Genomic DNA, 11,247 nt, shown 5'->3' with positions numbered 1-11,247 from the left:
CGCCATAAATGCTATCGCACGTTGAGTCTGCGCGTCATGGGTCACTAATATAGATAGCCCTGGATTTATCAAGCACGGGATAGTAGCGTCATAAACTCTAAAAAAGAAGGAATGCCGGTGGGAGTATCTCCGGAGGAGTCCGATATGGTCCAGGGCTATCCCGCTATCCATGAAAGATCGGCACAAGGCACCCGATGGTTAGCTGCAAGGGATGCCGGCGGGGCTATCAATAAACTGTCTTCCTAAGACAAGTAGCCTTATCTGTTGATTTCACATGCAGGGTCTGCATCCATGTTGCTGTCGGCAGTGTGCGATGCACCTCCTTCCGCATGGCACGTCAAGACCACATCCAGCAGCTGGTTCGGGTTCAGCGGCTTCGACACATACTCATCCATCTCTGCTCCGAGACGATCGCCAGTGATGGCATCGGCTGTAACCGCAATTATCGAGGCGCGCTTTGTGTTGTGGGTTCTCTCGTAATTCCGGATCTTGGAAACTGCTTCGAACCCGTCCATTACTGGCATTTGGATATCCATGACGATCACGTCGAACTGTCGGCTTTGGTACGCTTGAAGCGCCTGAAGACCGTTCGTGACGACTGTAATGTCACTGGTGCACTTCTCGAGTGCTTTGACTGCCACTAATCGGCAGATATCATTGTCCTCTGCTATGAGGACTGACAAAGGCGTAGTTTGGCTAGGTTTGGGGTGTCTAGGGCGATCCTGCAGGGCGCTAAGTAGGGAACTCAGAACACCTTCGGCAGAACAGGGGGAAGTGATGTATGATACGATACCCAGGTCGAAAGCTGACTTTATGGAGATCTTGAGGGAATCTGACGGTGTGCGATTGAACAAGACAAAGGGTGTCGAGCCGAAGTGTCCATGAGCCCGTAGTGCGCAGGCTATTTCAAGAGTTTCCACTATCAGGGCATCCGGAAGATGCCGTTGATCCCGGTGCTCCTGGATTTGGATATCATGCTGGTTTATTACACGCACTTGGATCTCAAGCTCAGTTATAGTCTCGCATATAGGGTGGCTCTCTTGACCCTCTGCTGTGACGTAGAAGATCATACAATTTTTGTGAGATTTCGTCCGTTCAGTCGTGGCAGCATGTGGGCTTTCAAGCTTCAACGGACAGGTAAAGGAAAAAATGCTGCCGGTGCCTACAGTAGACTGAACCCAGATATCACCACCCATCAAGCTGACGAGCTTCCTGGATATATCCAAGCCAAGACCTGTACCGCCAAATTGTTTAACCACGGAATCATCTGCCTGTTGGAATTTCTCGAAAATGATTTCCAACTTATCTTGTTGGATGCCGACCCCAGTATCGGCAACAGAGAACTCCAGGACGCATTCGTTGTCGGTCCATGTCCGCTGATGCGCAGCCTTTATGGATAGTTCAATTCTCCCATTCTTGGTGAATTTGACTGCGTTTCCAACCAAGTTGAAGAGAATCTGACAAAGGCGGTTTGGGTCCCCAATGGCTTGTTGAGGCACACGACTGCTAACTTCATAGGTAAGGTCGGTCTTCTTCTTGCTCGCCTCAACTGCCAGTGGCTTTAGCGTGTTCAGGACTGTTGAGCCAAGGTTGAATGGAATACTTTCGATCGCCATACGACTGGCTTCTATTCGTGACAAATCAAGAACGTTGTTAATATTTGCCAACAGACTTTTTCCCAAGCTATGAATCAGATTAAACGCGTCGTGGGCAGCCGTTGGAAGACAACCCGCTTCCAGCCCTAACTGAGCCATACCCATGATACCATGAACGGGCGTGCGAATCTCATGGCTCATGGTAGCAAGAAGTTCAGACTTGCTATGGTAAGCTATTTCGACAGCTTTCCTGGCAGAATCACAATGTTCCTCCCGTTTATCCACAATCGAAGTCATGGAGCGAATGCTATTTTTGAGCTTGATTATCTCGTCAAACGTGCGGACGCCGATATACTTTTCGAGCCCATGAGATACCGCAGCATCTGGAAGCTCCGTACAGAAACGATCCGGTCTAGGGTCGGTATTGGATGCATCGATAACTTCTGCGTCGATCTGCTGTTCCGGTGTCTCTTCTACCTCCGTTCCGCCGCGGAATGGTTCGCACAGATCCAAGCTTCGAGGAAGTTCCGCCAAGTCCTCATCGAAGTTGCAGGAGATGTTGACCGTATCGTCACTCCATTCCGTCACTGGGCACTCTGTTGATGTGTTTTCCTGACCAGATTCATTCGGGATATCACCCGGAGCCTCCCTACTTTGCACCAGGGGCTGAGTTCGCCTGTTAGCCCATTCATTTAGCCCCTTCTCCAAGACACACTGCTCTATGGCCACCTAATTATATATGTGGTCAAGCAAAACTGGAGTTGTGACACTTACCTCTGAAAGTTTGTTCCCAACGAATGCTGTTATTTCTTGCCTCGTTCGACACAGCTCCTCGGCGACAAGGTCGTCAACCCTCCTATAAGTTTCCAGCTTACATCTTACCGACAAATAGTCTGCTTCCACTTGTGCTAGTGCTCGCTCTGTATGTGCAGATTGAGTCACCGCATCAAGAATAGTGGAGAGAACGTCTCGCGGGATTAGAATGTCATCCCCCTCTTGACATAGGGCGTCATGGATATGCGACACAGCGGCATCGAGAGGCAATTTTCTGAACATATTAGATGCACGATCCACTTTGTTATCTGCGTCGCTGTTTCCGCCGAGAATTCGTTCTCAAGGGGCAGCTTCAGGCGTGCCACACCCGGCACAGTGGACACCTTTGCTCTGACACTTGCTAAGTTGTAACGCTGGCAGAGTCAGCCAATAACATTGAACTGAGCTGATTTCATCGATGCTATCCAGACAACTCACCCCTGGCTATCCACCGAACTGTTTCCTCGGTACTCCAGAGACCCGGACTTGGGGGGAAGAATGCTAGTTTGTGCGGAACATTCTGGCTCCTGAGCCAACGCAGAGCATAGCGTCAAAAGCTTCCTCGTCAATCACCCTGTGATCTTTCCAGCTTTGATGTCAATCAGAAAATTGAAGTGATAGGTATATTACTCTATCGGAAATACATCCAAGTAGAGAAAATGGAAGCAAACGGGCACACCCACAAGGCTCCCCTCGCGAGGCGCCAAAGATTTTCAGTGCCGGATGCAACTCTAAGCAGAATACTAAAATAGTACAGCATGACATCACACCAATCTTCTAGGCCCTTTTCCTCGGGATTCTAGGAAGTAGAATTCTTTAGCTTCCATTGGATTTGCGCCCCATCTCGGAAGCGCCGCCTAAGCAATAGTGGATTTTTCGGCCACTAGGGATGTATAAAGATACGCAGGTGACCCGATCCAGCCTTACTAGAACCTCAGGGAAAATGACCCCCCCTATAATAGAGAGCCGTAAACTCTGAGCCAGGAGGATGGACCCTGGTCAAGCACCGCGTGGCTTGCTTTCTTTCCTGGCCCTGACATCATTGTCGATCCACCACGCTGAAGGACGCTTGGAACTAGTGTTCGCCTAATCGCAAGAATGTTACTCTATTTAGTGATCAAGGCACTGACGCACTACTGCTCGCTACTCGGGATTATGTCCACGGATTGTTTGTTCTTATTACAGCATGGATCAGCATCCACCATGTCGGGATTTGGGCTTCGGTTATCCGGTGTGGTTGGATTGCAATGAATGAGGGCAAAAATAGAAAACAAGGTGTCGAGAATGTAGGATTCCTAGTGCTTTGATTCTTCCCCTTCCTTGCTTGGTAATGATCGTCCCTCGTCTTTTGCTGACTCGATGCATCGAATATCTTTCGTCCATGCATTGTAGTCTGTACTCCATACATTGGGCTTCAAGTTGTTATAACTCCTTCAGGCTCCGGCCAAAGTATACTCAGGGAGCTGATCGGCACGAGCGTGATGACAGTAGATGACAGTAGCTCCTCCGTATATATCCCCGATAGAAAAAGACTCTAAGGAGCGTACAAACAAGAAACATAGTATCGACATCTCAAACGAAAGAAAAAGCCCCGTACAACGCTACCCAATACCAAAATTACTCCACAATGAATCACCCACCAAACCGATAGGGCACCAAGCATCATGTGCCAAAGCAACCGAACTCAACATGAACCAGTTAACAAGGTCCAACCACCACCAAAACTCAGTCAATGTCTTCTACACCCCGATCGGAAGTTAAATCCGATCAAATCAGCCCAGCAGTCTGATAGGCCCATCGCCCTCTGGTACCTCGCGACTAGTATCCATGTGGGTCTCCCTGTTTGGGACTGGAAAGAGGGTCTGGAAGCTTCCCTGCAATTTCGCCTGGTGCTGATCGCCTGGCGACCCGTTATCGTTAGGCATACATTTCTGCTGCCCAGCGTCTGCGTTAGAGGGCTTCCGCGCTCGTTCAGGATGCCGCATTGGAAGGGTGTGAAGTTCTGGAATCTTTCAGGGGTAAGTTGAGCCCGCTGCTGGGTGGCATTGGAAATTGAGATTTAGGGGTAGATTTAGTCAGGTTACTTTGTTTAATGAATTGTAGACTTGATATTTTATGCAGTGTCTTGTGTAGCGATGTAACAATAGTGTGTCTCTGCGTTGGAGGGCCATTGAGTTTGACCTGATCGTCGAAGTCTATGGTAGTTGAAGTGTAATCTAGCTTAATTATGCAGAGACGTACCGATATAGCCGAAATGTGCTCGAGCCTCCAATGTCGAAAATTTAAAATCTCCTAGGATGTTCGGAAAGGACCTAAATCTACTTTGTAGCCGATGGCCTGCTTCAGATGCAAAGTATCCTTCCTATCTATGCCGAGCTTAGTGCCATGGTCAATGCGAAACCAAGCTTGCAATCTCAAACATTGTTACTTTTAAAAAAAAAAAAAAAAAAAATAACATAAACTATACTCAAGCTAGATTCATAATTTCTATACAAAGGAAATCCGTTGATACAAAAGAAACTCGTTATATACACCACTTCCAACACCATATTCACAAAACCTTTCCAGTGTAAACAGAGACTCAACTTTCAAGTCCTCAAATCTCTTGCTCCCTCCGACAAGGCCTGACTGCCCACCGCCCAGGGTGGAAAGAACTCACTCCTGGCCTGGCCCGTAGCATCATACTGCGCCATATCCAGATCCGGGGTTTGAGCTGGCGGCTGCAATGTGCATTCGACCGTCTCGACCGTCAACCTGGCTCGCACCGGCCCCGGCGGAGTACGGCGAGGACCACTCTCTCCAGATGCGCTTCCATCGCTATCCTCGTTCTCCTGGAACCAACTGTCTTCGCTCGCAATGGTCTCCAGGTCCCACGCTTGCTTATTCGTCCTGCACGGGTTAAAGGGTGATGAAAGACGCTGCTGCAGAGGGCCAACGCTCGGTCCGTCAGAGTGTGTTTCTGATATTGTCTCGGGTTGTCGTGGACTTTCGTTTTCGGTTGCGCTGCTCGTGGTCGTGATGTTGAGTTTGCTTGGTTTGCGTTCGAGCTTTTTGGCAGATGCTAGGTCTGGTCGCGCCGGCGTTTTCTGCTTAGGCTTTGGCAAGCTGACCGGAACTTGTGGCGTCCCTGGTCTGTCTGGAATGGAAGATAACGCTGTGGATGATGGTGGCGGACGCGACTTGGGCACTTCACGGGCTGCAGGCTGAGGGGTTGGGGTGTCGACCTTCTTCTGAACTGGAGGTTTCTTGACCGGAGGATCCGGTTGTTCAATTATCGGGCGAGGCTTGTAACTGGCCATCAAGGGGTCGACTGGTGAGTTCGCCCGGGAAAGCTCGCTTGGTACCTCCGTGATGGGGGTCAACAGACCCGGGTCATCAATAATCGATATGTCGTCCTCACTCGGCAGAAAGCTGAACTGAGAAGTAGATATGGGCGGCAACGAACGCGAGGGCATGTCGGGTTGTGAGATTCTGAGGTCTTTCAAGCTCAGTTCCCCAGGTCTTTTGCTCGCGGCGGATTTAAGTAATGGGGGTTTGTCTTCTGTGGCTGGCACACGAGGCACCTGGTGAGATGGGACTGGGGGTCGGGCGTCATCAACTGCTTGAAGGGATTCCGGATCTGCCCCAGCACCCGGCCAAGGAGTTGGAGGGCGTGATCTCAGCTGGTCGACGGCGCTTTGGGGAGGCGTATCACTGGGATCGCCCAGTCCTTGCGACTCTAGGAATCTCTTGACTTTGTCTTTGGGGCCAACGGCAAATGGAGGGAATGTCGTCAGGCTGTCGGCGTCGGCCTGCTGGGGCAGTGAGTGGCCCGCTCGGGATTCCGACGAGATTTCTTGTGAAGCATGCTTAGGGGCCGTGTGTAGTTTGCTTTCCATGGAAGTCTGGGTGGTAGAGGCACGTTGGTTGGTTCGTGGCTTGATCGGCGCCTCTGGCTGCTTCGACGATGGCTCCTTAGGTCTGTCAACTTTACCATCCTTGCCGTTTCCCCTGGATGGCACTGAAGGACGCTGGTCTTGTACGGAGTGACAAGCGCCCGACTTCGAACGTGTCTCACCCGACAAGGCTGCCTGGGCTGGCGATGACAGTACTTTCGAAGTAACGCCTCGCGAGGCTTTCAGTGCCGACGAGCCTGGTACCATTGTCTCGACGCCCGTTCTCGTCTACCGGCGTGCTCTGCCCGTTGCTTAAAAGAGCAGTCTTTCATTCAAAGGCTGAACAAGCTACAGATAATGGCCGGAATGGGGAAATATAGCCATGATATTGCGCGACGCGGCTGCCTCGTCTGGCAGGGGTCTACTAAAAAACCTCCGTACCTGGGCATAATGATGCCCAATTGATTTACGAGTCGCGTCCACACTCCACCATAGCTCAGCCGAAACCACTCAATCACCGACGAGAAAAATCACGCTGATCGTTTTACACAGTAATGGCAGAAGGTGATTGATGGTTCGGTGGAGCTAGGGCGTCAACGCAACAATGTTGGGGAGCGCAAGCAGCACTGAATAGCTCCCTGCAGGTGATTTCCAGAAGCCTAACTGGCTCCACCAGCGACTTAGTGGCTGGCTCTATCGCTTCTGTTCCGTAGAATAGGGTTATTCTAGCGTAATATCACGTCGAGAAAAAGGGGCTCCCGAGACACTGTGGGACCCGAAGAGACATACCGTTAGAGCCCATGTGTTGTTGGCCCACAACGCCGAGACCCAAATCCTCTCATTTTTTTTTTACCGGATTGCTTCGCTTGGTAGCTATCATTTCCTGGTGATATGTATGGCCTTCAGGGCTCAAAAATGGCAACGCCGGATGCACTATCGTTTTGGTCTTATCCACCATGATGTCCACCAGGCGACGACACCCAGAGATTCCACTTAGTTTTTCGACTGAGATGCCTGTTTAGAGTACGATCGTAATTATCAAAGCATTATTAAGCACGTCTCTATCCAGACTATCCATAAATTGCCCGCGTCTACCGCGGCCAGTGTTTTCTCTTTGCTGGGATACTTCTATCCTCTCCATCACTTCCTTTGTCTTTCTTCCTAGAAAAAGAAGACACAAAAAAAGAACAGAAAAGAAAAGGAAACGGTACCCAAACCAACTAGATAAGGAAAAAAAAAAAAAAAAACATACCCATCACTTTCCAACACACAGCCATGCATCTGTGTATGCATCGCAGCCGCCATGCAGATAAGCAAGCTGCAGTATCAAAGCTACTATATCAGGAACGCCGCAACTGCCCAACCCAAATTAACTTTCTGCCAATGTAACCCAAAGCTCGTGTCAAGTCGGTTAGAACGTAGCTGTCTTCTAGAAAGGCCAGCTTTGGGCCCACCTTTGGTGCTCGTACCCTGGTTCCGAGCTCCTGCGCTCCACTGCTCTCTACCCAACCGGTGGGGACTTCGCGGCGTTGTCCAGATTTGGCTGTTTCAGAAGGGGGGGTTTTATTTCTCAAGAGCTAATCTGCTGATTTTGTTTATTTGGGTGAAAGGATTTTGGGTGTTGTGTGGGGAGTGTGAGTGTTTTCTTGTTTAGCTTGCAGTAGTGTGGTGGCTATTAACATGGTTAATAGGAATGTTGTATGGATATTCGGCTTGGGATTCTGTTAAGGTTATTTGTCTAGCCAGAGCTGGATATAAGGTACTCAGCTGTCGAATGAAGTAGGCTTTTGGGCACAGTTCACATTTCTGAGGAGCTGTTCTAGTTTATATGGCTACCGGCCATAAGGCCCGCATCGAATTCCAATGTCCAAACAAAATTTCAATTAGAACGTTGAATAAAGCCCTGCTCAATGCATGTTCTGCTAAAGTATGACAGCTATATCTCTCAGTTAGCCCACGTTCCTGTTCCTTTTATCGCACAATGGCGATGTAGCTTGCCCTGTCGGCAAACTTTTGCCTCTCGTCTGGGTCCTTCGGACAACCCATCTCATCATACTTCCATGGAACATCCATAGCAGGGGGAACCACCGACATAGACAGAGGAAATTCACACGATACTTCGTATGGCCCGGCGAATGCCGTCTCCCAATCAATGACACCCAGCAAGCGGTAAGTATCGTCGAACACCATATTGTTGTGTCCAAAATCACCATGACATAAGGGAAACGGACCTGTGTTATTGACTGACAGACTCTTCGCGTTGTCGTTCACCCATTCTCGAAAAGCCGACAGAGAAAGTGAGATTTCCTCAGCGTATGGGCCCGCGGTGTCTCGAAGTTGACCTTCGGAGAGACCGAATTCCACTTTAGTAGACCAGGCTCTGAAAAACTCCGCCGCAGTGTCGAACGGACCCCCGAGAATGGGTAACGGTCCTTGCCGGTAGGTCCCATCCTCGTTGATCCCGGCAACTTTCCCGATTTTCGGCAATCGAATATGAAACAGATCAAGCTATGTGGAGAAAGATTAGAACAGTAGTTAGGCGTGACAGCGACGATTACATACCTGAATTTCGGCTATTTGGGCGTAAACGTCCAGCTTGTGTTCCGGGGGAAGATTGATGCTCAAGTCTATGCCGGCATTGCCTCTGAGGCAGCCCATGAGTATGAACTGTGCCCCAACACTGGAGTATGGGTCGGCCTCGAATAGATAGACATGCGGAAGAGGGATGTTGCTCTCTCTTTGAACAAGACTGATCATTCGGCACTCACTCTCTATTATTGTCCGTGTTTTTGCTGCTTCGTCGTCTTCTTGGTCAACGGTGGCATCCGGAGTCTGACCATGCATCGTATATGGTCTGCGAATTCAATGGCTCGGACCATATGATTGTATCCCAGGCCAACGTCCGGGAGTAATCGGCAATCCAACCCGTTCCTCTGCGCAGAGGCACGTTGGATGAGTGAAGTCCAGTTGATAGATTCCAGGAACCTTTGGGCCCGTGATCTTAGGGGCCCCTCGTTTAGAGACGAGAAGTAGGACCACCGGTATCCAGTGAAATGCTCCTTTTGATCTGAAAAATCGCCCTGCATCATGGTTGCGCTGGTCTGCAAGACCATATGGCAATGGAATAAGCTTATATGGATTAGGTCAGACTGATAACGCTCATCTCAGAGTAGGACGATAGCAATGTCCAAATTATAGGGTTTATATAAAGAAGCGTGCTACCCCACATCTTCTTCCAAAGCAGCAAAAGAATGCTAAGTTCACCAGCCAGACTTCTTGTTGGTTCTACCCAATCAATAGCCCTATCAGATTTTCATGCGTGTAAGTTCTGGTAAGGCCCATTTTTGCATCCATTCGCATTCCAAGACTTCCATAGCCGTCAGCCTCTCCTCGGGCCGAAACGCCAACATAGCATGGAACATAGCGAACAAGGCAGTCTTCTCCTCCGGCCCTATTTCACCCATGCCAGACTGCCGTCGTGGCTCCTGCACTGCATCATGGAATCGCTGCACCAGTGGCCTTGCGGTTGCGCCACTGTGTCTCGTGCCATCCTCGTTGAACCACTGCGCCCGAGAATTCCACTGTAGCCACCATTGCGGCGGCAGCTTCCCAAGCGCATCAACGTGCTCCTTAATCATCCAGTCAGCTGATGGATGAAATCCTTCAAAAAGAGGTCGCTGGCCCATGATTGTCCAAATCGTACATGCCAGCGTCCAGATATCAGAAGGAAAGGAAAGCAGCTTATTAGGTTCACAATGGACTTCTGGAGGAGCTAGAGTATCCGGGACGTTCGAGTAATACCGTTTACTACTAAGCGGCGTAAAGGACTCTCCGAAGTCGGTCAGGAATAGTTGAGCTTCTGGTAAAGAAACAAGTTCGGCTTTTTTCCCTAGCCAAGCAGGTACAACAACATGTGTGGGACAACCTTGAGGGAGGGAGCCCTGGTCTAGACGGATGACAGGCTCATAATGCGGTTGTCCACATCGCTCGTATAGCTGCTCTTTCGAGAGTGTGTCTATACTCTCCGACAGACGGATCAGGATGTTGCCGGCATGGAGATCTTGCAGTACGTCCAGTATATTAGGAAAACATTCAAAACACACACTCCTTCCCCAAATACAACTTCTGAAGATGGACTCTTACCACCATGAGCAATGCCCTCGGAGTGTAGGAACGCCACAGCCTGGACAAGTTGGGCAACGATCCCCCTGGCTACAGGCAGTTGGAAGAGCCGAATATATGAAGCATCTTTGGCCTCGGCCAGACTCATCATTCCTGGTACTGTGACCAAACACTGGTGCGTACCATTCGGGCCAGAAAGAAGGAATTCGTCCAATATAGGTGGCATCAACGCCTTTCCCGGGTGTCCGTCAGCCTGAGAACGCACGATATCCAGCTGACGCAAGATATTGCTCTCCTGGGAGTCCACCGAGTCAATTGATGATACCGAAATCTTGATTGCGACATATTTGCTAGCTTGTTGGTCTCTCGCCAACCATACCGTTGAGTACGCACCGAACCCAAGCTTATGGATGATGCAGTACCGGTCTTTCAGTTGCTGTCCCACGATTACTGGATGGTATCCTCCGGGACGGTATCGCTCGAGCTTCTCTACCTCGTCGATATGCATATATTCGACACTACTAAGGGAAGACTGCATTCTCTTCCTACTCACTGTACAGGACTTGAGACGGGAAATTCCGCGGGCAGTGCTGGTAGGGCGGAAGACAGGCATAGAAAACAGTCATAAGTGCCGCTTCTTGGCGATTAGAAGATTCTGTGCTGTAGAGAGGCGAAAGGCTGTTAAGAATGATTGAGGCTTCGATCAATAATGCGCGTTCCTGAGACTTGGCAGTAAATAAATGGCCACCTGCAACATCCCGCGGAATTCTGCAGCTCCGCGGCATTCTTCCCTCGATTCACGACGCCATTAGCATAACTGTTACTTACTATTATTCCTTGCA

General features: G+C 49.8%; 6 protein-coding genes across 6 annotated transcripts; 2 read left to right on the top strand and 4 right to left on the bottom strand.

Moving 5' to 3' along the window:
• Window positions 1–257: 257 nt before the first annotated feature.
• Window positions 258–2,651, bottom strand: BDV37DRAFT_281417 (uncharacterized protein; the record flags this gene model as incomplete). Its single annotated transcript, XM_032086811.1, has 2 exons — window positions 258–2,261; window positions 2,370–2,651. The coding sequence occupies 2 exons, from the start codon at window positions 2,649–2,651 to the stop codon at window positions 258–260; spliced, it is 2,286 nt and encodes a 761-aa protein (XP_031943189.1).
• Window positions 2,652–3,942: 1,291 nt separating this feature from the next.
• Window positions 3,943–4,537, top strand: BDV37DRAFT_83903 (uncharacterized protein). The gene has a single exon (XM_032091319.1). The coding sequence runs from the start codon at window positions 4,073–4,075 to the stop codon at window positions 4,433–4,435; it is 363 nt and encodes a 120-aa protein (XP_031943188.1). The 5' UTR covers window positions 3,943–4,072; the 3' UTR covers window positions 4,436–4,537.
• Window positions 4,538–4,996: 459 nt separating this feature from the next.
• Window positions 4,997–6,550, bottom strand: BDV37DRAFT_281416 (uncharacterized protein; the record flags this gene model as incomplete). Its single annotated transcript, XM_032086810.1, has 1 exon — window positions 4,997–6,550. The coding sequence occupies one exon, from the start codon at window positions 6,548–6,550 to the stop codon at window positions 4,997–4,999; it is 1,554 nt and encodes a 517-aa protein (XP_031943187.1).
• A 1,005-nt stretch (window positions 6,551–7,555) lies between these two features.
• BDV37DRAFT_83892 (uncharacterized protein) lies at window positions 7,556–8,095 on the top strand. The gene has a single exon (XM_032091318.1). It carries the CDS (start codon window positions 7,587–7,589, stop codon window positions 7,935–7,937), a length of 351 nt encoding a protein of 116 aa, XP_031943186.1. The 5' UTR covers window positions 7,556–7,586; the 3' UTR covers window positions 7,938–8,095.
• Window positions 8,096–9,357, bottom strand: BDV37DRAFT_83891 (uncharacterized protein). The gene is made up of 2 exons (XM_032091317.1): window positions 8,846–9,357; window positions 8,096–8,791 (listed from the first exon to the last, which is right to left on the bottom strand). Exons 1-2 carry the CDS (start codon window positions 9,125–9,127, stop codon window positions 8,255–8,257), a joined length of 819 nt encoding a protein of 272 aa, XP_031943185.1. The 5' UTR covers window positions 9,128–9,357; the 3' UTR covers window positions 8,096–8,254.
• Window positions 9,358–9,588: 231 nt separating this feature from the next.
• Window positions 9,589–10,943, bottom strand: BDV37DRAFT_281414 (kinase-like domain-containing protein; the record flags this gene model as incomplete). Its single annotated transcript, XM_032086809.1, has 2 exons — window positions 9,589–10,343; window positions 10,427–10,943. The coding sequence occupies 2 exons, from the start codon at window positions 10,941–10,943 to the stop codon at window positions 9,589–9,591; spliced, it is 1,272 nt and encodes a 423-aa protein (XP_031943184.1).
• Window positions 10,944–11,247: the final 304 nt, after the last annotated feature.

The sequence above is a fragment of the Aspergillus pseudonomiae genome (genome assembly GCF_009193645.1).
Source record: "Aspergillus pseudonomiae strain CBS 119388 unplaced genomic scaffold BDV37scaffold_20, whole genome shotgun sequence".
NCBI lineage: Eukaryota > Fungi > Ascomycota > Eurotiomycetes > Eurotiales > Aspergillaceae > Aspergillus > Aspergillus pseudonomiae.
The sequence above is the reverse complement of the archived record's forward strand: the minus strand, read 5'-3'. Positions and strand labels throughout refer to the sequence as shown.

What these genes read in the sequence shown, in the direction of transcription:
- BDV37DRAFT_83903 (XM_032091319.1), top strand. Translation starts at nt 4,073, where the DNA reads ATGTGCCAAAGCAACCGAACTCAACATGAACCAGTTAACAAGGTCCAA.
- BDV37DRAFT_83892 (XM_032091318.1), top strand. Translation starts at nt 7,587, where the DNA reads ATGCAGATAAGCAAGCTGCAGTATCAAAGCTACTATATCAGGAACGCC.
- BDV37DRAFT_83891 (XM_032091317.1), bottom strand. Translation starts at nt 9,127, where the DNA reads ATGCATGGTCAGACTCCGGATGCCACCGTTGACCAAGAAGACGACGAA. An exon ending in CCCAAATAGCCGAAATTCAG is followed by an intron (nt 8,792 to 8,845) that starts GTATGTAATCGT and finishes TTCTCCACATAG; the next exon opens with CTTGATCTGTTTCATATTCG.